General features: G+C 37.8%; 1 protein-coding gene across 3 annotated transcripts in view; it reads left to right on the forward strand.

Moving 5' to 3' along the window:
• The window catches only part of LOC142334506 (WD repeat-containing protein 13-like), a 224,384-nt gene that overhangs the window by 177,182 nt on the left and 23,216 nt on the right, over positions 1 to 23,986 (forward strand). For 2 of the 3 annotated variants that reach the window (XM_075382596.1, XM_075382597.1), the window contains exons 2-4: positions 16,001 to 16,094; positions 16,161 to 16,213; positions 16,301 to 16,432. In XM_075382596.1, the coding sequence (XP_075238711.1) occupies positions 16,025 to 16,094; positions 16,161 to 16,213; positions 16,301 to 16,432 (255 nt within the window). In that variant the 5' untranslated portion in view covers positions 16,001 to 16,024. The remainder of the gene's footprint in view (positions 1 to 16,000; positions 16,095 to 16,160; positions 16,214 to 16,300; positions 16,433 to 23,986) is intronic. The other variant, XM_075382598.1, reaches the window with a different exon arrangement.

Raw genomic sequence — 23,986 nt, forward strand, 5'->3', positions numbered from 1 at the left:
TATTTGAAAAATTTGATAGCAGAAAGAAGTTTTTCCAATTGTCTAAATGAAATAAACAAAATAATATTTTAGTGTCTCTGTGTGCAGCTGGCAAAATCTATTGAAAAAACCTTTTAAAGCAGGTTTCACTGATAATCAATTTTTTTTTAAAATGGGTAACTTGTTCGAGATGTTCGTTTGGCCATTTCAAAAAAGTTTTTCCCTAAAGAAGAATGAACTACAATCGTACTATTACTTGGAACTAGTTTATTTTTGAAGAATCCTCTCCATATTGGCCAAAACTAAACTCGATAAAAAATAAAAAAAAACAGAAAATACCTAATGCGTCAGAAAACAATTCTACGACAGCAAAAGTAAAAAACGAAAAAAGTTATAGTGTTTTCATTTTTCTGATCAACAAAATCTTTTAAGTTTTACTCAAACTCTTTCGGGGCATCGAGAAACCATTTTTCGAATAAAAACAAACCGAAATCGGCAAGAAAATTGCCAAAATCTGCACAGTTGTTCAAACAATATATACAAAATTGAACCACACTTGAAGCTGTTTAACTTTGTTTTTGTTAAAAGTCAACGCCCTATTCTGTTTCTCAGGATTTTTAAAAAACAATTATGGATCAAATACTTCCTCTAATTACTTTTGAGACAAAAAAGTACATTTTTCAATTTTGGTCGGAAAGTGGAATATGGGTAATGGTGAGGTTTTTGAACTCAAATGCGCCAGGTTTACAGATATGTCTACGAAAAAGACAAGTTAATGACCCACAAAATGCCATGTTTAAAACGCTGAGGTTCTCCAATTGTTATTTGAGAGGTAGTGAAGTTGTGGAACGGATCAAAACAACGTTTCTGAAGCAAAAAATACAGCTATTACCAAAATTTGAGGTCAATTGGACGAAAATGAGAAGAAACTATTGGTAAAATTTGACAGCAAAAAGTAGCCTTTCTTGTTGTCTCAATAAAATAAATCGATAACTTCACTATAAATAAGGAGCATTGACGCTTACAAAAGATTAAAGCATGCAACATAAGCTTTGCCTAAATCAACCTTAACGTTTACAGTTGAGCAATGTTTTATCAGGACAAAAGCTAAAACAAGTAACAATTCATACTGGAGGAGTCTCTGGATTCTGGAAATAGGCTTAAAATGACGAACACAAATAGCAGATTTTATGGCGGCCAGAAAAAATGGGGGACCATCCAAATTGGAGAACAAGCCTCCAATTCGGGCGGTCCCCCATTTTTTTGAAATTTTTTTCTTTTTTTCAAGTTTTTCAATTAAAACCCAACTTTTTTTTTCAATAACAAGCACACTGTTGCCTACACACAAATTTGAAATTATTATTAGTAACCCAAGAAATGGTTTTTACACTTTGCTGCAAAACTTGGGCAAAAGAGAACAAGAAAAATAAATTTTAGATACAAAAGATGGACCTTATCGCAAGAGACCTAGACCAACAATTCTAAAATGGATCAAAAACACACACAGAGATAATTTCACTATAAATACGGAGCCATTGACGCTTTCAAAAGATTAAAGCTTGCAACATAAGCTTTGCCTTAATCAGCCTTAACGTTTACAGTTGAGCAAAGTTTTATCAGGACAAAAGCTAAAACAAGTCACAATTTATGCTGGATGAGTCTCTGGATTCTGAAATAGGCTCAAAATGACGAACACAAATAGGAGTTTTTGAAAGTTTACTAAGTTCCTACAGAGGCATTAGCCTGTTATGTTGCATGAACAAATCGTTCACGGGTATCATTTACCAGCCTTTGCGAACATAGGTCGAGAAAAATCAAATTTTACCACCAAGCCAATATGATTTCAGACACAAACTGTCAGCAATCCATGCGGTCTTGCACTTGACAAGAGCAATCAAGCATAACATCAGCTGCAGTGGCAAATACTATGCCTGCTTCATTGACTACGAAAATGCGAACAGGAACATGCCGCTTACAAAACGGATAAAAGTGGGGATGCATGGGACCATTATCCACAGAACACAATCAGTGCTAAAATGCAACTTCCAACAGATCCTTGATGAAGATTTCTTCATCAAACGAGATTTAACAGAAAACAGGAGTAGCACAAGGAGACAAATTCTCACCACTCCTGTTTAGTTTTTTCCTAGCTCAATTGTATTTTGAGCTGAAATGCAAGGGTCTAGATGTTATATTTTACGCTGATGACTTATTACTTGGGAGCTATAGCCAAGGCCAACTACAACAATGTTTGAATAATCTGAACACGTATTGTAGCAGGAACTAATTGAAAATTAACTTAAAGAAGACAAAATGCAAGAAATTCAGAAGAGGTGGCCGTTTAGCTGTTGATGAACAATTCTATATATCGAAAAGAGAAGTTGAATTTACTAACACCTTACTGACATACTGATAAAACTATGGTAAAGCGGGCAACAATTTCTGCAGCATAGATTACAGTGTTATTGAGAGAGCGGAAAAATGTGTCGTAAGGAACACAACAAACTGCAACAATCAAGATGATTTTTAACGTTTTTCTCCAATTTCCTTTTTTGAATTCCACAAAATTGATTCGTAGTCCAAAATGCCAGCAAGTTTTGCGATGAAAGAGCAACCCACAAGGTTAATTACATTGTAAATGAGCCTGATTATAAAATGTAAAATCTGCCTTTTGTTGTAAAAATGTGACATCACATTTCAAACAGACAGATGGAATTTGACTGAAATTGTCTACGCTTCTTCTGTAAAAAGCACTCAATTTTCTGTGAGTTCGGAATCAATTAAATTTTGTCTTCTGAAGTTAGCTTTTGTAAATTTTCTCTAATTTTCAGCAAAAAACAAGAAGCTGAGCACTGTTCTTACGCGAATGAAACGAAAAGACAACTCACCAAAAAAAACTTTTTTTTTCGAAGGAAAAAAACACGATTCAGGAGTAACGACACATTTTCAGATTTTTCCTCAAAAAATTGCTTTATCTAGACCTATTATCGGCCATTTTTTTGTGATTGGCCACAAAATTACAAAATACTACCCAAATTTTACTCTAGTCAAATAAGTCATATGACTGTGAGTGAAAATGGGTATCGGGCGAAAACTTAAAATGGTCGAAAAAATAAAATTGTAATATGGGCACCCTCGGATCTTAATATGGGTACCTATTTCAAAGCTTAATTTGGTCATCTTAATATGGGTAAGGGTACATTCTGTGGCCAAAGTGTAATATGGGTGAAAAATGGTCCAAATTACACTCCTGCTACAGCTACTACTACTACTACTACTACTACTACTACTACTACTCCTACTACTACTACTAGTATTAGTTTTACTACTACTACAAAAACTAATAATAAACGTACTATTACTACTACTACTACTACTACTACTACTACTACCACTACTACTGCTACTACTACTACTACTACTACTACTACTACTACTACTACTAATAGCACTTCTACTACTACTACTACTAAGAATACTACTACTACTACTACCACTACTACTACTACTAATAATAATAATAATAATAATAATAATAATACTAATGGTACTACTACTACTGCTACTACTGCTACTACTACTCTTTGAACACTTAAATTCCATAAAGAAATAAAGGAACAATGACAATAAGTACAAACAAATTAATAAAATGCATATAGTTTGAGCTTATTTAGGTTTATTTAATCCAGGAAATGCTGTTCGACCAAACTGTTGAAGCGGGATTTAGATTCTCTTTTCTCTTTTTGCTTTCTGTTGTAAGGTGATATAATTCATGTTGTTCCTTGAGCAATCTTTTTCATTTTGATCCGGCCACGTCTTGCGTTGACCCCCTGGAGCTCGTTTAGCATAACGATAATTTTCTGTCGGCTCCCAGGTGAAGGCTCGGAGCGCTAGACGATCGTCATTCATTCTCAGGACATGGCCAAACCATTTCAACCGTTTAATCACGATCATTGTAGAAAGTGTCGACATACGTGATCTAGCCAGTACTTCTTCCTTTGTCATCCTCTCAATATATGAAAAACATAGTATCCTTCGCAGACAACTGGTATGAAAGCTCTCAAGTTTCCGTTGCATTGATTTATTCATGGTCCACGTTTCAGAGCTATATAAGACTACTGATATCAAGAGAGCTCTGTATAACCTGCATTTGAGGGGAATACTAAGTTGTTGGCTCTTCCAAAGCTTCTGAAAGATCGCAAAACGCTGTCTCCTTTCCGCCAGCTTGACACTGATTTCCTTTAGGTCATCATTTTGCAAGCTCAAGAAACAACCAAGATACTTGAAAGCTTCTACATTTTCGAACTCCACTCCATCTCTATCGTGGACATTACAGGAGAAAATGCGAGATCATCCAGCCTTTTCTCTGCCGCAGTATCGTGACTCGTGAATTCGTCGGCCTTTCTCAGTCGTGAATTTCCTAGTGCACTTCTGATCAGTGACGCTTTTCTCTAGCCCAACAAACTTTGACGCGCTGTCTTCGACGCTCTTCGAACTCTTAGACTTGCAGAATCTGGCTTCGAGCACTTTGCAGCCTATTGCAATGTCGAAACGACGTTTACAACCTGAACATACACAGCTCTCGTCATCAGAGACCGCGGTTGATATGTTATTTGCCGTAGACACTAGATCAGCAACCACTGACCTCTCATCGCTGCTAACTGTCACAAGCTCAGCCTCCGCTGAACTTTTCAATCTCAGTTTCTCACCAGCTAGTGTCTCGAACCAGCCCGTTTTCTTCCTCCTGCCCACCAGCACCTCCCTGCCAATGAGTAGTCAGGATTGTTTTTCGGCCTCAATGAGAGTCCCAAAACGGCCCTTGTGGTTTCCTGTAAGAACTTCTACGTTCTTTTGAGCAATGGGTACACTGGCTCCGGGTTCTTTGCATTTAACACTCATATTCTTTGTCTTCCCAACATTTATCATTAGGCCAAAAGCCCCGGCTAAATATTCAATTCTATGTAGATTTGCTTGAACTTCGGAATCAGAGACGCCCAATAGGGTAACATCATTGGCGAAGTCAAGATCAGCAACACAGCGTCCAATGTCGATTCCTCCTTCAACTGAATTAGCCAACACATAGTTTATCACAAGGCCAAAGAGAATAGGCGACCATACATCACCCTGGCGAACACTAGTTTTTACGTCAAACATCTGGCCCTTCTCGCCCTCTGCCTTGACGGAGCACTTGAAACTTTCGTAACTGTTTTGGATGACATTCACAACTTTTTCTGGGAGCCCATAATGTTTCATTATCTTATACATCATCTTGCGGTCCACCGAATTGAATGCAGCGCGGAAATCAATGAAACAAAAACTGATGTCCAATTGGAAGGACATGCATTCTTCTAGTATTTGCCTCAACGCAACCAATTGGTCAGTGCAGCCCCTGCTTTTTCGGAATCCGCATTGTTCTTCTCTTAGCATTTGATCAAGTGCATCTTTGCATCTATTCAGGTTGATTGATGCAAAAACTTTTCCAAGTACCGAGAGCAGTGAAATTCCGCGATAGTTTCCACACTCAGATCTTTTTCCTTTGTTTTTGTATAGCGGGACAACTTCTGCTAGCTTCCAGTCTTGTGGAAGTTTTTCTTCAGTCCAGCAGTTGACAATGTTCCACAGCCATTCAGCGATTCCATTATGCGACTTTAGCATTTCGACAGAAATATCGTCTGGTCCAGTTGCTTTACCGTTTTTCAGTTTACGCATATAGTTTACATATAGAACTTCATCAAACCGAATTGGACATAGGTCTATTTCAAGACTCTTGGATGCTTCCACTATGCTCAATACAGAATTGCCGCTTGTCGTGGCTGAATTTAACAGATGCTTAAAGTGCGCGGTCCAACGTTGCAACCTTTCTTCTTTTGTTTTCAGACGCTCGCCTGTGGTTGAAACTAATTTACTTATATGAGGACTCCACTTCCAGCGCAACTTTTTTGACTCCCCAAACACATCGTTCAGGTCATCTTTGACTGAATGATCTTGTATTGTTTCACTTTTGTCTTTCAGCCACTGTCTTTTGTCAGATCTTAACGCTTTTCGTACTTCTTTGCAGCAGTTAGAGAACACTAGCAGCGCCTCCGCGCTACTATTCTTCCTCAACTGTAACTCGGCCCGTTTCCTAATCAAAGCCAGCGTTTCAACTGTAATCCAGGGTTTGTGAACACGTTTTTCGGGGATGAGTAGTTTTGTTGCCGCTGCATTAAAAACCGTTCGAAAATTTGCCCAAAATTGTTCAACGCCTTCAACAATATCGCTCTCATCAAGATAGCGTTTCACTTCTGCGCAGAAAGCATCACGCGTGACTTCATCGCGCAACTTGGCAGAGCAGACTTTTGGTTGACTGCGTGGCTTATGTGTCACTACTTTGAATCGCACTTCAGCAATGACCATTTCGTGATCGGTGATAGTTATCTTTCCCCTCCTTACCCTAACGTTGTGCAAACAACTCCTGTGCCTCGAACCGAATAAGATATGATCTAACATCTTCTTTCGCATCTGTTGGCCAGGTGGGTTAAAGGTATACCGGTGCACTAACCGGTGTCAAAACCAGGTTCCACCAATCAACAGGTCATGAGAGACACAAAAGGACAACAATTTTTCTGAGTTATCATTCTCCTCGCCCATTCCAAAGGGGCCTCGGCAAGGCACGTTGACATCAAATTGTTTACCAGTTTCCGCATTGAGGAAGACACTCTCTCTTTGTTTGAAACTGGATACCAACCTGCTCAAGTGATTCCAAAAATTGTCTTTCGCTAAGTCGTCCTCTTCATTTGTGGACGCATAACACAAAATCACAACAAGGTTAGCTCGTCTCTGAGCTGCAAACTTCACATAAGCCACTCTCTCACTAACAGCAGCTTGCTCAATTATGCTACTGGCAAGTCTTTTCGTCACTGCAATACCAACTCCTCCTTGTCTTGCTTCTGCGGTCGATAGCCAGGAGTCAATGAGGAAGAGCTTGTGGTCGCCAAGATCTATTTCCTACTCCTCCAGTCCTATTTCCTGCACTCCCAGAACGTCCAAATTGTACTTCTTCAGGTCTTTTTTCAGGCTTTCTAGTGAACTTGATTGAGCCAGTGTCCTGACGTTGAGGGTTCCAATTTTGAGATTTCTATTACACGGGAGATTCTTCGCACCCCTTACCCGGGACTCGGGGCATTTTTGTTTGAACTCATTTCATTGGGTTTTCAGGCTAATATACAACTTGTTGCGCCACCAAATAGAGGACCCTTGCCTACTACTACTACTACTACTACTACTACTACTACTACTACTACTACTACTACTACTACTACTACTACTACTACTACTACTACTACTACTACTACTACTACTACTACTACTACTAATTTTTATACTGCTGATAAAATTACTCCTATCACTACTACTGCTACTACTACTACTACTACTACTACTACTACTACTACTACTACTACTACTACTAATACTACTACTACTACTACTACTACTACTACTACTACTACTACTACTACTACTAGTTTTAGAACAGCTACAACAAAAACTAACAATGAACGTACTACTACTACTAGTACTACTACTACTACTACTACTACTACTACTACTACTACTACTACTACTACTACTACTACTACTACTACTACTACTACTACTACTACTACTACTACTACTACTACTACTTCTACTACTAATACTACTACCACTACTACTACTACAACTACTACTACTACTAATTTTTATACTACTGATAAAACTACTCCTATCACTACTACTGCTACTACTACTACTACTACTACTGTTTCAACACTTTAATTCCAAATATGAAATAAAGGCACGGTTGGCAACAAATACAAACAAAACAAGAAGAGTTTTTTGTTTGGTTATTCTGTGAAGTGCTGTACGACGAAATTGTTGAAGGCATTCTTTGACCCGGTTGCTGCTTTCTCCTGCAATCCGGTGAACGATACTTTGTTTCGTACACAGTCTCCTTCGATTTGACTCATCCACGTTTTCCGTTGCCCCCCAGGAGCGCGTCTAGCATGGACGTATTGATCGGGCGGGTCCCAATCGAAGGCACTGCGGGCTAATCTTCCTGGTTCCATTCTCTGGATGTGTCCGTACCATTTTATCCGTTTGAGCATGATCATCGTGGATAGTTGGGGCATTCGTGATCTTGACATAATTTCTTCGTTCGTTGCTTTCTCCAGATATGACACACGTAGAATTCTCCGAAGACAACCACAGTGGAAACTCTCAAGTTTTCTCTCCGTTAATTTCGAAAGAGTCCAAGTCTCTGAGCTGTACAGCACGGCTGATAAAACAAGTGCTTTGTACAAATTGCACTTGAGGTGCACGCTGAGCTGCTTGCTCTTCCAGAGATTTTGGAAGTTAGCAAACCGTTGTCTACCTTCTGCAAGTTTGCAATTGACTTCCTGCAGGTCTCCATGCTTGAGGCTGACATATGATCCGAGATACTTGAACGCTTCTATGTTTTCAAACTCGTTTTCGAGAACATCTTGTACTTTGCAGGAAAACACGCGTGTGGCAACTGCTTTAGGTTTGCCACAGTATCTCGATTGGTGAACTTTTCGGCCATTGACTGTTTTGAACTTTCTTTCACACTTGTCAAAGGTAAGGCTCGCCTCTAGTTGCTCGAACTTTGACTTGTCGACGACATTCTTTGACAAACCGGCTTTGCAGAATCTTGTTTGGTGCACTTTGCGTCCGGTAACTGTACTGAATTGCCGCTGACAATTCTGACATCTTAAAGACTCTTGGTCAGCCACCACTGACCGACTCTCATTTTCTAGCGACTCTGAATCTGCTACCGCAGATTGTTGTTGTGAAGCTACCAACGCTGGCTTAGCCTCCGCTAAGCCTTTCAATCTTAGCTTCCGGCCATCTTGTATTTCGAACCAGCCCGCTTTCTTTTTCGTTCCAAGCAGCACCTCCGTGCTGATGGTTAGTCGTGACTGGCTAGATGTCTCTTCCAGGAGTCCTAGTTTGCCTTTATGTGTTCCAGTGAGTATCTCCACGTTCTGTTGGATACTAGGCACTGCAACAACATTTTGGCTGTCGCATTTTACGCCCATATTCTTTGTTTTGGCCACATTAATCTTCAGACCAGCGGCTTCCGCAAGGGCCTCGATTCGATGTAGGTTTTCTTGCACCTCACTGTCTGAGACTCCCACGAGCAGCAAAATCTAAGTCAGCCACCAATCTCCCAATGTCTAATCCTCCATGCACCGAGTTAGCCAAAATGTAGTTGATGACAAGGCCGAATAGGATTGGGGACCACACATCACCCTGCCTAACGCCCGTTCTGACATCAAATAAGCGTCCTTTCTCACCTTCGGCTTTGACTCGACATTTGAATTCATCATAGCTGTTTCTTATGATGTTTACTACTACTACTACTACTACTACTACTACTACTACTACTACTACTACTACTACTAATACTACTACTACTACTACTACTACTACTACTACTACTACTACTACTACTACTACTACTACTATTACTACTACTACTCTTACTACTGTTTGAACACTTAAATTCCGAAAAGAAATAAAGGAACAATGACAATAAGTACAAACAAATTAATAAAATGCATATAAGTTTGAGCTTATTTCCATTTTTTAATCCAGGAAATGCTGTTCGACAAAACTGTTGAAGCGGGATTTCGACTCTCTTTTCGCTTTCTGTTGTAAGGTGATGTAGCTCAGGTTGTTCCTTGAGCAATCTTCTTCAAGTTGATCCAGCCACCTCTTGCGTTGAGTCCCTGGAGCTCGTTTAGCATAACGATATTTTTCTGTCGGCTCCCAGGTGAAGGCTCGAAGCACTAGACGATCGTCTTTCATCCTCAGGACATGGCCAAACAATTTCAACTGTTTAATCATGATCATTGCAGAAAGTGTCGACATACGTGATCTAGCCAGTATTTCTTCATTTGTCACCCTCTCCATACATGAAAAAAATAGTATCCTTCGCAGACAACTGGCGTGAAAGCTCTCATCTTTCCCTTGCATTAATTTATTCATGGTTCACGTTTAAGAGGTATATAAGACTGCTGATAACACGAGAGCTCTGTATAACTTGCATTTCAGGGGAATACTAAGTTGCTTGCTCTTCCAAAGCTCCTGAAAGCTCGCAAAACATTGTCTCCCTTCCAACAGCTTGACACTGATTTCCTTTAGGTCACCATTTTGCAAGCTCAAGAAAGAACCGAGATACTTGAAAGCTTCTACATTTTCGAACTCCACTCCATCTGGATTGTGGACATTGCAGGAGAAAATGCGAACTCTTCCAGCCTTTTCTCTGCCTCAGTATCGTGATTTGTGAATTCGTCGGCCTTTCACAGTGTCGAATTTCCAGTGCACTTCTGACAAGTGAGGCTTTTCTCTAGCCCAACAAACTTTGACGCGCTGTCTTCGACACTCTTCGAATTCTTAGACTTGCAGAATCTGGCTTCATGAACTTTGCAGCCTCTTGCAGTGTCGAAGCAACGTTTACAACCTGAACATGCACAACTCTCGTCATCAGAGACCGCAGACGATCTGTTAGTCGCCGTAGACACTAGATCGGCAACCACTGACTTCTCGTCGCTGCTAACTGTCACAAGCTCTGAACTTTTCAGTTTCAATTTCTCACCAGCTAGTATCTCGAACCAGCCCCCATTCTTCTTCTTGCCCACCAGCACCTCCCTGCCAATGAGTAGTCGGGATTGTTTTTCGGCCTCAATGAGAGTCACAAAACGGCCCTTGTGGTTTCCTGTAAGAACTTCTACGTTCTTTTGAGCAATGGGTACACTGGCTCCGGGTTCTTCGCATTTAACACTCATATTCTTTGTCTTCCCAACATTTATCATTAGGCCAAAAGCCCCGGCTAAAGATTCAATTCTATGTAGATTTGCTTGAACTTCGGAATCAGAGACGCCCAATAGGGTAACATCATTGGCGAAGTCAAGATCAGCAACACAGCGTCCAATGTCGATTCCTCCTTGAACTGATTTAGCCAACACATAGTTTATCACAAGGCCAAAGAGAATAGGCGACCATACATCACCCTGGCGAACACCAGTTTTTACGTCAAACATCTGGCCCTTCTCGCCCTCTGCCTGACGGAGCACTTGAAACCTTCGTAACTGTTTTGGACGACATTCACAACTTTTTCTGGGAGCCCGTAATGTTTCATTATCTTATACATCATCTTGCGGTCCACCGAATTGAATGCAGCGCGGAAATCAATGAAACAAAAGCTGATGTCCAATTGGAAGGACATGCATTGCTCTAGTATTTGCCTCAACGAAAACAATTGGTCAGTACAGCCCCTGTTTTTACACCAGAACACCAGTTATACGTACTACTACTACTACTAATACTACTACTACTACTACTACTACTACTACTACTACTACTACTACTACTACTACTACTACTACTACTACTACTAATACTACTACTACTACTACTACTACTACTATCACTACTACTAATACTTCTACTACTACTACTACTACTACTACTACTACTACTACCACTACGAATACTACTACTACTACTACTACTACTACTACTACTACTACTACTACTACTACTACTGCTACTACTACTACTACTACTACTACTACTACTACTACTACTACTACTACTACTACTACTACTACTACTGCTACTACTACTACTACTACTACTACTACTACTACTACTACTACTACTACTACTACTACTACTACTTCAACTACTACTTCTACTACGGTCTTCAGAAATTTTTCTATTCTTTCTGTATTTCGAGTAATTATCAAGGAAGAGAAGAGTTATTAAGTCGGAAAATTGTGTGTTAGCAAGTCTCATTTATAAAGACGACATCAAAATCAAAAAATCAAAAGTGTTGAAACTATTAGCAAATGTGGTTCTTCTATTTAAATCAAGGAGACTTCTAGCGTTGAAAGTTAAAAATTTTGGTTTTCAAAATTTACCTAGCCCGTCTGCTGAGCTGCTTGAATCATTTTCATTGACATAAGTAGAACGTTTTTGAAAGGTGCCTTTTTTCAGTTTTCAAATACTTCTAGAGCAACAATTTTTATCTCTTTGGAGGTTAGTTTGTTTTCAGAGCTCTCTATTAACTCTCTTCGCTCTTTGAGACTTCCGTTTTGCTTTTTTCCATCCATGCTATTGAGTTCTGGGCATACATAGACTACGTTCTTGTACCTATTGTAGCTTTTAATTTTAAATCTCGTAAAATGACATCATGGCTCATAGAATTTTCAGTACTAATAAACAAAGTTTGCGGAAAAGTTTTAATATAACCTTACTGTCCAAGCCATTGTGCTTTCACAAGCTTTCTTTCCTCTATGTTCAAAAATTAGAGAAGAACCTTAACCTCAGCAATGTCAAGGTGTAACTTTTCATAAGCGGAAGCACTTTTTTTTCTATTTTATACAAAAAATCTTGCCTTTTCAGTTCACAATTGTTGCCGATGTGAATGAAGTTATCCTTGAGTTTTACTAGAACATTCATACATTTCTTATCAAACTCAGTACTCTACTCAGATAAGTTACAGACACAGCAGACAAATTTGTGTCCATTTTTATTCGACCGGCACGTGGCAAATCTGTCTCTAGTCATTTCAGTTTAATCTGACTTTAGTTGTGGATATTTGGACTTGACTTTACACTGAAGAAAAACTTTGCAATTTACAATTGATCTCGTACTTTACGATGGAGACAAAAATCGTGAATTATTGGCCTTGCTACTACTTTTAAATGCCAAAGTGATAGCGATATGCGGCAACGTATTGAGCTGAAAATAACTTGTATTACGTGAATCCAATTTGTGGTTTCATAGCAAATACAAGAACTACTATTACTACTGACTTAATTGGTGAAGCAGCAGCTACAAGTACATCATCCAGAGCACTCCTTTTCAGCAAAATGACCACGTCGATCGATTGATATTGAGAAAAAATTATGCAGAATTTTGTTCTTCAGGACTGAACAGAAACTGTCAAATGACGCCTTCGCGATATGGACCAAGTCCTCTTTCAATTTTTCAAGGAATAAGTAAATTAAGAAAAACAAACATATAATGACGAAAGTAGATGAGTTGAACTAACAACCTCTTTCTTAAACCACATCTCCCAGGCATCTACAATTTCGCGCCGCCTATGTGTCCTTTACCCACGATTGCAGAGGATAGAACAGGAGAGCAAAACTGATTTTTGTCCTTAGATACGATATGATATCAGAGTAGCTGTCCTCTTTTTTGCGCAGAGAGGTTTGATGCCAGTTGCTTCTGCGCTATTGAAGCTAATGGGCCGGCTCCATCAGTGCGTGCAAAGACAAGCGGACAAAACGTTGCTTTCTCAACCTCAGTTATTCTTTGTTCATATTTGTTCTTTTTAATAGATTCATGGTACTTGTAGGCTTCGCTGCTGCTTTCAGGGCAACTTTGCAGCGGGTTGAAAAATTTCACATAAAATTAGGTTTCGTTGAATTTCGATTCCCAAAGTCCGTTGGCCTTGACGTCTAATCTAGCATCATCATCAGTTATCGTTGATTTAAGAGCAAAAGTTTTCCCTTGCAACGGCTGGAGATGAGGTTCCATCTCGACATCATGACAGACATTACTTAACAAATTCGCCAAGGAGTCCCGGAGTTCATTATGTCTCATGTGCGATTATCCTCTTTTCGGACAGTGGAGGGAATGTGCCACAGTTGAGGGCATGTGCTTGCAATAAAGGTTGTGGAAAAGTCCTTTGTATTGCAACTTAGTGCGTTGTTATGAATGGAATCTCCGCGGACTGAGATGTCAATGGTGTAAACGTCTTTAGGGAGACTCTTCAAACTAGATGCTAAGCTGATAATTAAATCAGCAACTTCATCGGTTCCTCATATGAATGCTCTGCTCCCCACTCCGTTAAAAGATCGTTGCCACCAATGAATAACGTTATTAAGTCGTATTTGTTCTTTCGAGGCAAGAAGTTGTCATCGTGTTCGATCCGAGCACCAGGGTACAAAATAATGTTGCCATCAATTAATAACGCTATTAAGTCGTATTTGTTATATAGAGGCAAGAAGTTGTCAACGTGTTGTTGTTGTTGTTGTTGCTGTTGTTGTTGTTGTTGTTGTTGTTGTTGTTGTTGTTGTTGTTGTTGTTGTTGCTACTGCTGTTGTTGTAGGGGAGTTTCTTTACAGAAGGGATTTCTCCCGATGAAAACTGTTATAGAAAATTAGTCCATTTCTCTCTGCAGTGTTGACAGTCACAACAGATCTGCCACGTGCAGACGTTTTCTGTTTTGTACCGCATCATGATATCATTCCACATTTGCTCTAGAATTCTGTGTTTTAGGCCGTGTTGATTTCCGAAGTCAATGCTCTGATGAAGTCTGTTGATTATCCTTTGGGTGCGAAAGAAGAATTCGCCGCGCAATTTTTCGAGTCGCTTTTTGGTTAAGTCAAAGTTATCGTCTCTTCTCATTGATCTGTTTCCAGGCAGCACCGGCTGTTTTTTTGTCAGTTGAGTTTGTTGAAGACTTGATAGTATTAGAAGATCATTGAGCTGGTAGTACATTGGCAAGGGTAGTAGATTTGACAAACGTAGTTGTTCGATGTAACTCAGTGTCTTGCTATTTGTTATCCAGGACACAACCTTTCGTTGAAACCGTTCCACGTTTCGCATATCTCCTCGGTTTAAGTTACAGCACGAGGATCCGTACATTAGAACTGGCAGACTCATCCATTTGTAAAGTTTCAGTTCGATGCGCATATTAACTTTAAAGGCTACATTTCTCAGGGAATAGAAGACTCGGTTAGCTTTCATCATTCTTTCTTCTAAGTGGATTTCCCAAGTCAAATCGGATTGTATCTGAATCCCTAAGTCCTTTACACCAACTGAGGTTTGGAGGAGACTTCCACACAGGTAGAAGTAGCTTTCTGGACCTTTGAACAAAACTTTGGCGCATTTTTCAATAGCTAGACCCATTTTGTTTCGGTTGACCCAGTCTTCCAGTGCGTCCAGGTTACTCTGTACTTGGTCTGCTGGTGTTCCAATTTGGAGTATTTTTAGGTCATCCGCGAAAATAAAGGGTTCGCCAAATCTGAAGGCATCTGGCAGTTCGTTGATGTATATGCAAAATAAGATCGGCCCGAGCAGTGATCCCTGTGGGACCCCACTTGTCACTGGTAAAGGTTTCGATTTGATGTTGTCCACTCGGACAAATTGTTCTCGTCCGTTGAGATAGTCATAAGACTTCAAGGAGATAACCTCCAATGCCAATTTGCCCTGCTTTTAATAGAAGTTCGTAGTGGGGTACACGATCGAATGCCTTCGCAAAATCAGTATCGATTACGACAACTTCACTCTGCACGTTTTTGTCCTAGGAAACGGAAGTGAAGTTGGGGAATCGTTAGTCTTTGCCTTTGAATCTGCAATGAGGAGGTTCTTTGCGGATGATGACTTGAATCTGTGGTATCTCATGGATGTGACGGCTTCACTCGTCATAAGCTAGGGACAGACGGGGCTTTTGGAAAAGTCAGATACCAGTGAAACTTATCCGAGGCTTCGTATGGTTTGACAAGTAATAATATGTCAGTGTACCCTAGCTCAAGTGATCTGAAAATACACAGTTTGATTTACGGTTCGACACCTATTGCATAAGTTTATCATGTGTGTAAATTTACGTGATGATTTATTAATTTGCTGGTCGATGTGAGAATTTAAACCAGATGCATGATGAAAAGAACTCATGCACTTGGCGAAAGCATCGATACTGCTCTTTTAATAACTGCCGTCTTTTAATCAGCGCTGTTTCTTAGGGCTATGTATTCCGTCATGGTTTTTAGTCTTGAAATTTCTTGCAATAATAGGTGTAAAATTGCGGTATTTAGGGCTGTCCGAACTAGTTTTTGCCTATTTTTTTCTTGCCCCCTGACCGTCGAAAAGTGAAGATAAGCTTCCTTAAATTTAGCTAGCGACTAACTCCCTAGCCAGTAGCTGAAGAATAAGTCGTTCAACGAGAGTCCGTTTTGTTTACAGATATGAGTGTGTAATATTGCAAATGGAACAACAGATTTTGGCACTCGATTCACGTTACAGCGCTTATAGAGCTCCAAATGTGCCCGGTTTCAGTTAGTTTGTGCCTGTTTTTTGTTGTTGAATGGACGAATTTAATCAATTCAAAGGTGTGTTTTTAGAAACATTGTATATTCGGCGCAGATCTCAGCTCCTGAAGAATTGCAAGTCGCAGGTAAAAAATTAAAAAATCTGATTTTGGTATTATCCTGTACGATGAAATAAAAAAGAAAATAATGAATCAGTTACTGTCCCTGTCTAGATTGACCCAAACATCAGGAAGCAGTATTTGAAGACTCGTAATTTCTTGCTCAGTCAAAAATATGGGGTAAACCTGGAAGCGTATTCGCGGAGAAGTCTGAGTTATCGAAGTGGAAGTCAACAAACGTTAGAGGTATTAATAGCTTTTCACGCACATTTGCTCTGCTCGTGCAATGATTGCTTCGAAAATTTGTCACCATATTTTTTGCGAACTTAAGTACTCCCCGTGAAATTGTCGCAAAGCCATAATAATAATAATAAATGGACGACTTTGATCAGTAGCAGCTACTAAGCGACGGCGAGGCAACGACTGCTTTAATTGTGGTTTTTCTACAGATCCACGGTGATTAATAGAATTTGTTCATACATTAGAACAAGGAGGATCGGTAATGTGCGTTCGCACGTAATGTGCCGACCCCGCTCCACTTTTTGATTTAATTGTCTACGACCAAAACTCGATGTCTATATTTAAAAATGCAATCAGATGAAACCTGAAGTAAACAAAATAACCTGTGCTTCATTAGGAGGTAAGATATGAGACCCGTTAATAATGCGACTCAATGTAACAGGCCGTCCATAATGTAACAGGTCGACTACGAAGAGCAAAAGGCGCGAAGTTGAAAAACTCACAACTTTGCGCTACTTGAAAACAACCAATTTCAAATTGATTAAGACCAATACGTATCAACTCGGCTCACATTAACGAGGTTAGTTTATACATCACAGGAAGCAATTAATAGCTGTCATTATCCATATTATGTTAGACGACAACAAAGAGAATGAAAAACGAAAAGAGAAATCAATTAAATGTAACAAGAAAAAGGTGTCGAAATGTTTGAAACATAAGCTATTCATGGAAAGCATTAAATATCTTTAATTGCACATTTGTTAGTGATGTAAGAATGGGTCAAATGGTTGGGTACTTCTCCGTTGAAAATGCATAGTATCTAAGCCAAAGAAAAACCTTAATTGAAAATAAAACCATTATGAAGATTGGATCTCGGTTCACTAGAAAGTGGATGCGACCTTCCATTACAAAGACCATGTTGTAAAATTGACGGAAGTAAGAAAAATAACAAAGATCAAAAATCCTCTGATTTTTTTGAAACAATTTTTTTCAAAAACTCAAAATAAACCATAAGTATTCAACTTACAACAAAAACAGCTTAACTTAAAACTGCCCAGAAAACTAGTTCAGATTTTTATTAGTGAGACCGAATCATAAGACGACAAAAACATCCAATGTTTCAAACAGAATTCAAAATTTCACAAGCATTTTATTGAAGACAGTGTTCAATCATTAACACCATAAGACATTGAAAACCATCCAAATTTGAAATTGACTTAAGACATTTGATTTCTCCGCTTGCGTTTCTTCTGATTTTAAATGGGTTACTTGACAAAGTTCTTTTTAAAAATAGGCAAAAAGAACGACAAAAATTGATCAGTATCAGAAACGTGCTAATTTCTTATGAAAACATTTCTAAGCTCTAAAGACGTCAGCCAAAACATAAACAAGAGCACAAATTTTGTTTTGACGAAAAGAAAGTTGATGAGCTCTGTCAATAATGAGACTAAGTTACTTGTTCACGACAATGACAACAAAATTTTAGAAGTAAACAATATTTTCTTTAAAATTAGTTGGCGTCGATAAAACCGATAGCTATAAACTGAAATTGGTAAATAGATTCATTTAAGCGTCCATCGAAGGAATTAAGGCTCTTAGTTGTTAAGAATATACCCTACGAGAACAAAAGAACGATAATTAGGCAAAAACGGTAAATTTTGCGAGAGAACGGTTTTGCAGCCGCTAAAATTGTAAGCTATTCACTGAATGCTTTAAGTTTGTTGCGCATTCCTTCAATGCCATTTTGAATTATCATCAATGTGAAAACTTGAATAGGGAAAACTTGAAAGTATGGCCTCAAATATAGGCGAAAATTGCAAAACTGTTATGAACTTTCCTAGTAAGAATCCATTAGTTATACATGAAAACATTATGAAGAAGTTTTTTTCACGTTACTTGGAATATGTTCTTCCCTGTACATATTGAGACTAAGCTACATGTGGATAGACCTAGGGAAAAAATCAACAAACTTTAAAACTTCACTGACATTTTCTCAAAACCGATTTATTCAAAGTCCTAAAAGGCATAAGATAACAACTGAAAGCATTACATAGGTCCACCAAATACTTCAAACCAAAATAAATGATGGTTTTCGTCTTTTTTTAAATGATATTTTCGAAAAACCCGCAAAAGTTTTCAAAGGTTGTAACAGCAGATATAAGGTGTACTTCCGTCATATTCAAACAAAGCGATATAAAAGAAGCGTATTTGGAGCCATATTTAATTAAAAAGTCTGAACTTCAAAAAATCAGATAAAATTATACTAAGATTCCGATAAATACCAATCAACAAGCCTCCTCTAGCCTTAAAAGTAAATCCAATACCATTGTTGTTAACCATTTTAACAAATTTTACGCAATTGACAAAAATTCGGCCAGGACACGGAAAATGTGAATAAAAGCTACCGTATTCCGACTACTATTCGCAAAAATTTAAACCCCGACAACTCCCGGTAAAAAGGAAAATCGAAAAATCTTTTAAATTCCATACTCTACGCTGGATGAGCTTTCTAATGATAGCAGTCTCAACTCTAGGGTGAATATATCGATCGTCCAAAATTGACTGAACAAGAAAACTCATTTGAGTATATAGTTCCTCCCCCCATGAATGGGTTGGAACAATAATTTGAGTTGGTGGTTGTCGTCCCATGATACGGCGATCTGAATAACACTTAATTTGGCCCTGTGAAAATACAGCAGAAACAAACCCGAATTGAGTTAAAGAATACAGACATGCGCTCAGAAGCACCCATCAAAGTACAGTTCGAGACCAATTGAAACAAAATATTGAAGTTCTAAGCATACAACCACCCCCACCTCGTACCTATCCACGACACGCGAAAAGATTTTTCTGAATTTTCAAAACTTTTGTAAACACTATTAGACAATGTAGGTTTTTGGTGTTTTCTCATTAATAACCGCCGTCAGCCTCTTAACGGCTTTTATTTCGGCGCTCTCCTATTTACAATTCAAAGAATTTGAATTGTATTGGGGCAGTTTTTTTTAAGATCTCTTCACACACATTCACGGTTTTTGAAGTCAAATTGAAGTAATTTTGGTCGCGCCAAAACAGGAAGTCAAGCGAAAAAGCGAGTGATTTGCGGCGTGAATTTTTATTGCTGTAATTTAGATGTAGAGTGACAAAACGGTGTTTACACAAAAATTCACTTTCTCGCTATTGGTTTTTTTTGTTCATATGCGGCATCTTGAGAATGATTTTCACCGATTTTCGATTTTTTATCTGATCTTTTCAAATGAGTTTCCCTATCCATTCAGCAGTGCATTATAGGTCTAGTTTTTTTTCTGTTTAGTCAATAAAAATTATTTGAATTGTGGCATGACTTCCACGTTTTTCGTTTTACATCAGTCACGGTTTGACTTTCCTCATTCACTGTTTCAACTGAAGGGATTTTTAATTTTTTCACGCATTGAATTGCGCAATGTAGTGAATACGGCCAATTTCATAAGAGCAAACTCAAAAGAAACGGTATGAACCTATAAATCCCGTTTATTAAGTCGGAGAGCATTTGGTTATCAAATTTGTTAGAGTGGTTGCTAGCTGACATTTGTATTAAGCTTAATAGCTTTCAGTTTAGAAGCTGAATTAAGAGTAATTTTGGAACTCCATTGAAACAGCACGCCAACTTAGAACACTTTTTGAACTGAAAAGAAAACAAAAAATTTCGGTCAATTTCTATCTTTTTCTGTTGCAAACCCGATGTGCATCAAGCGCGTCAACGGCCGCTAATTTCCGAAAATTTGCCGGCTGTTTTTCACATTGGGATGTTTGTTTTAAGCATGATTAAAACTCTTTAATCTCAAAGCGAAGTAAACAGGTAAAGCCCATAGGTCATTAATTCACTCTTAGAGTTGCTGCAAAAGAGTTGCTTTTCACTATTTAGCAGAATAGTTCACTGTTTGTCAGGATTTTCAGCCATTTTATCATCCAATGCATCTACTTTTTTTCATTTTCGGATTTTGTTGTGATTCAAGTTCAGGCCAGTAGAGGGCTTGTTTTTGTAATATGTTGAACTTTTCGATTTTCCAGAATTTTTACAAAAATTAAGTAATGTCAAGAAAAATTAACGTGTTTTTTCTTCAATTATTAAGAACCGTTGCAGATACAAAAGACAAGGTAGACTTAAAATAAGTATTTTAAAATATTTTGCGATAGCAGAAACGTGATATTTTAACCGAAAAAGTTGAACAGGATTAAACGTTGACTTTGGCTTCATATTTTAGTCGTGTTAGACAATTTGAAAATTTCGCCGTTTCGAACAATGCTTTCAAATTTTAGCTTCGGCGAGCATCAAGTGATCTTATTTAAAAGTTAACTTCGAGTTGTTCAACTTTTAAAATATTTCACTTAACAATTGCTCTAATTCGCAACTTTTGAAATATTTACTCAACAATTGCTCTAATTCGCAAGTATTTGAAACACTTAGGTGATGTATTGGACGTTCGCCAAAATCAGGGATAGTTTCTATGACATCATGGAATCTTACAATCAGAAATTTTTTTGATTTTTATATCGGTGCCGCCTTTTTTCAAAAATGTTTTGCTTTTAATTTCAATGTTGATTACTGACAAAATTTCCAATTCAAAGCTCCATTAACGACAGCTCCCATTTACGTAAAAATGAGACCAGATGTAGATATCGTATGTTTTCAGAGAACCTAATGGTTTTAATGGCTTTTATGGAGAGTTTTAGTAAATTTTAACTGAATTCTTGTAGTCTGATAACTAATTTGAACCAATCAAAGATCCAAATGGTTTCTTCAAGAGTTTTAAGTGAACCTCTACAATGCATTCGGTTGTTATCTAATGTCTCTTATGATAGCAGTCTCAACTCTAGGGTGAATATATCGATCGTCCAAAATTGACTGAACAAGAAAACTCATTTGAGTATATAGTTCCTCCCCCCATGAATGGGTTGGAACAATAATTTGAGTTGGTGGTTGTCGTCCCATGATACGGCGATCTGAATAACACTTAATTTGGCCCTGTGAAAATACAGCAGAAACAAACCCGAATTGAGTTAAAGAATACAGACATGCGCTCAGAAGCACCCATCAAAGTACAGTTCGAGACCAATTGAAACAAAATATTGAAGTTCTAAGCATACAACCACCCCCACCTCGTACCTATCCACGACACGCGAAAAGATTTTTCTGAATTTTCAAAACTTTTGTAAACACTATTAGACAATGTAGGTTTTTGGTGTTTTCTCATTAATAACCGCCGTCAGCCTCTTAACGGCTTTTATTTCGGCGCTCTCCTATTTACAATTCAAAGAATTTGAATTGTATTGGGGCAGTTTTTTTTAAGATCTCTTCACACACATTCACGGTTTTTGAAGTCAAATTGAAGTAATTTTGGTCGCGCCAAAACAGGAAGTCAAGCGAAAAAGCGAGTGATTTGCGGCGTGAATTTTTATTGCTGTAATTTAGATGTAGAGTGACAAAACGGTGTTTACACAAAAATTCGCTTTCTCGCTATTGGTTTTTTTGTTCATATGCGGCATCTTGAGAATGATTTTCACCGATTTTCGATTTTTTATCTGATCTTTTCAAATGAGTTTCCCTATCCATTCAGCAGTGCATTATAGGTCTAGTTTTTTTTTCTGTTTAGTCAATAAAAATTATTTGAATTGTGGCATGACTTCCACGTTTTTCGTTTTACATCAGTCACGGTTTGACTTTCCTCATTCACTGTTTCAACTGAAGGGATTTTAATTTTTTTCACGCATTGAATTGCGCAATGTAGTGAATACGGCCAATTTCATAAGAGCAAACTCAAAAGAAACGGTATGAACCTATAAATCCCGTTTATTAAGTCGGAGAGCATTTGGTTATCAAATTTGTTAGAGTGGTTGCTAGCTGACATTTGTATTAAGCTTAATAGCTTTCAGTTTAGAAGCTGAATTAAGAGTAGTTTTGGAACTCCATTGAAACAGCACGCCAAATTAGAACACTTTTTGAACTGAAAAGAAAACAAAAAATTTCGGTCAATTTCTATCTTTTTCTGTTGCAAACCCGATGTGCATCAAGCGCGTCAACGGCCGCTAATTTCCGAAAATTTGCCGGCTGTTTTTCACATTGGGATGTTTGTTTTAAGCATGATTAAAACTCTTTAATCTCAAAGCGAAGTAAACAGGTAAAGCCCATAGGTCATTAATTCACTCTTAGAGTTGCTGCAAAAGAGTTGCTTTTCACTATTTAGCAGAATAGTTCACTGTTTGTCAGGATTTTCAGCCATTTTATCATCCAATGCATCTACTTTTTTCATTTTCGGATTTTGTTGTGATTCAAGTTCAGGCCAGTAGAGGGCTTGTTTTTGTAATATGTTGAACTTTTCGATTTTCCAGAATTTTTACAAAAATTAAGTAATGTCAAGAAAAATTAACGTGTTTTTTCTTCAATTATTAAGAACCGTTGCAGATACAAAAGACAAGGTAGACTTAAAATAAGTATTTTAAAATATTTTGCGATAGCAGAAACGTGATATTTTAACCGAAAAAGTTGAACAGGATTAAACGTTGACTTTGGCTTCATATTTTAGTCGTGTTAGACAATTTGAAAATTTCGCCGTTTCGAACAATGCTTTCAAATTTTAGCTTCGGCGAGCATCAAGTGATCTTATTTAAAAGTTAACTTCGAGTTGTTCAACTTTTAAAATATTTCACTTAACAATTGCTCTAATTCGCAACTTTTGAAATATTTACTCAACAATTGCTCTAATTCGCAAGTATTTGAAACACTTAGGTGATGTATTGGACGTTCGCCAAAATCAGGGATAGTTTCTATGACATCATGGAATCTTACAATCAGAAATTTTTTTGATTTTTATATCGGTGCCGCCTTTTTTCAAAAATGTTTTGCTTTTAATTTCAATGTTGATTACTGACAAAATTTCCAATTCAAAGCTCCATTAACGACAGCTCCCATTTACGTAAAAATGAGACCAGATGTAGATATCGTATGTTTTCAGAGAACCTAATGGTTTTAATGGCTTTTATGGAGAGTTTTAGTAAATTTTAACTGAATTCTTGTAGTCTGATAACTAATTTGAACCAATCAAAGATCCAAATGGTTTCTTCAAGAGTTTTAAGTGAACCTCTACAATGCATTCGGTTGTTATCTAATGTCTCTTATGAGATTGAATATAATTGTTTCAATAAAATTTCAGTGATTTTTTCTGCTTGTCAATTTTTTATCCTATTTCTGTCAACTTTCAGTTTATCCTCAGTAAATACAGGTCAAACTTTCTTTCATATAAGATACAAACTAATCTTTGTGGGCTATTTTGTTATCATACAAAACTTTAATTTTCCTTCATAGTTGGCTCTTTTATACTGTTTTTTTTGTGTTAATTGTTATAACATTTCTTAACAGTCTAACTGAAAAAAGCGTTGCAAATTTTTTTAATGAATTATGTTTATTGTTTTCATAGCCTATGGTTTAAAGGGCTGCGACACCGTTCTCTTGCAGAAGTTAGAAGTTTTTTTAAAATTTTGCCTGTATGTTTGACTTTCAAATTAATTTTTTTAAAAAAAAATTTT

The sequence above is a fragment of the Convolutriloba macropyga genome, chromosome 2, assembly GCF_964194025.1.
Source record: "Convolutriloba macropyga chromosome 2, txConMacr16.3, whole genome shotgun sequence".
Taxonomy (NCBI): Eukaryota; Metazoa; Xenacoelomorpha; order Acoela; family Convolutidae; genus Convolutriloba; species Convolutriloba macropyga.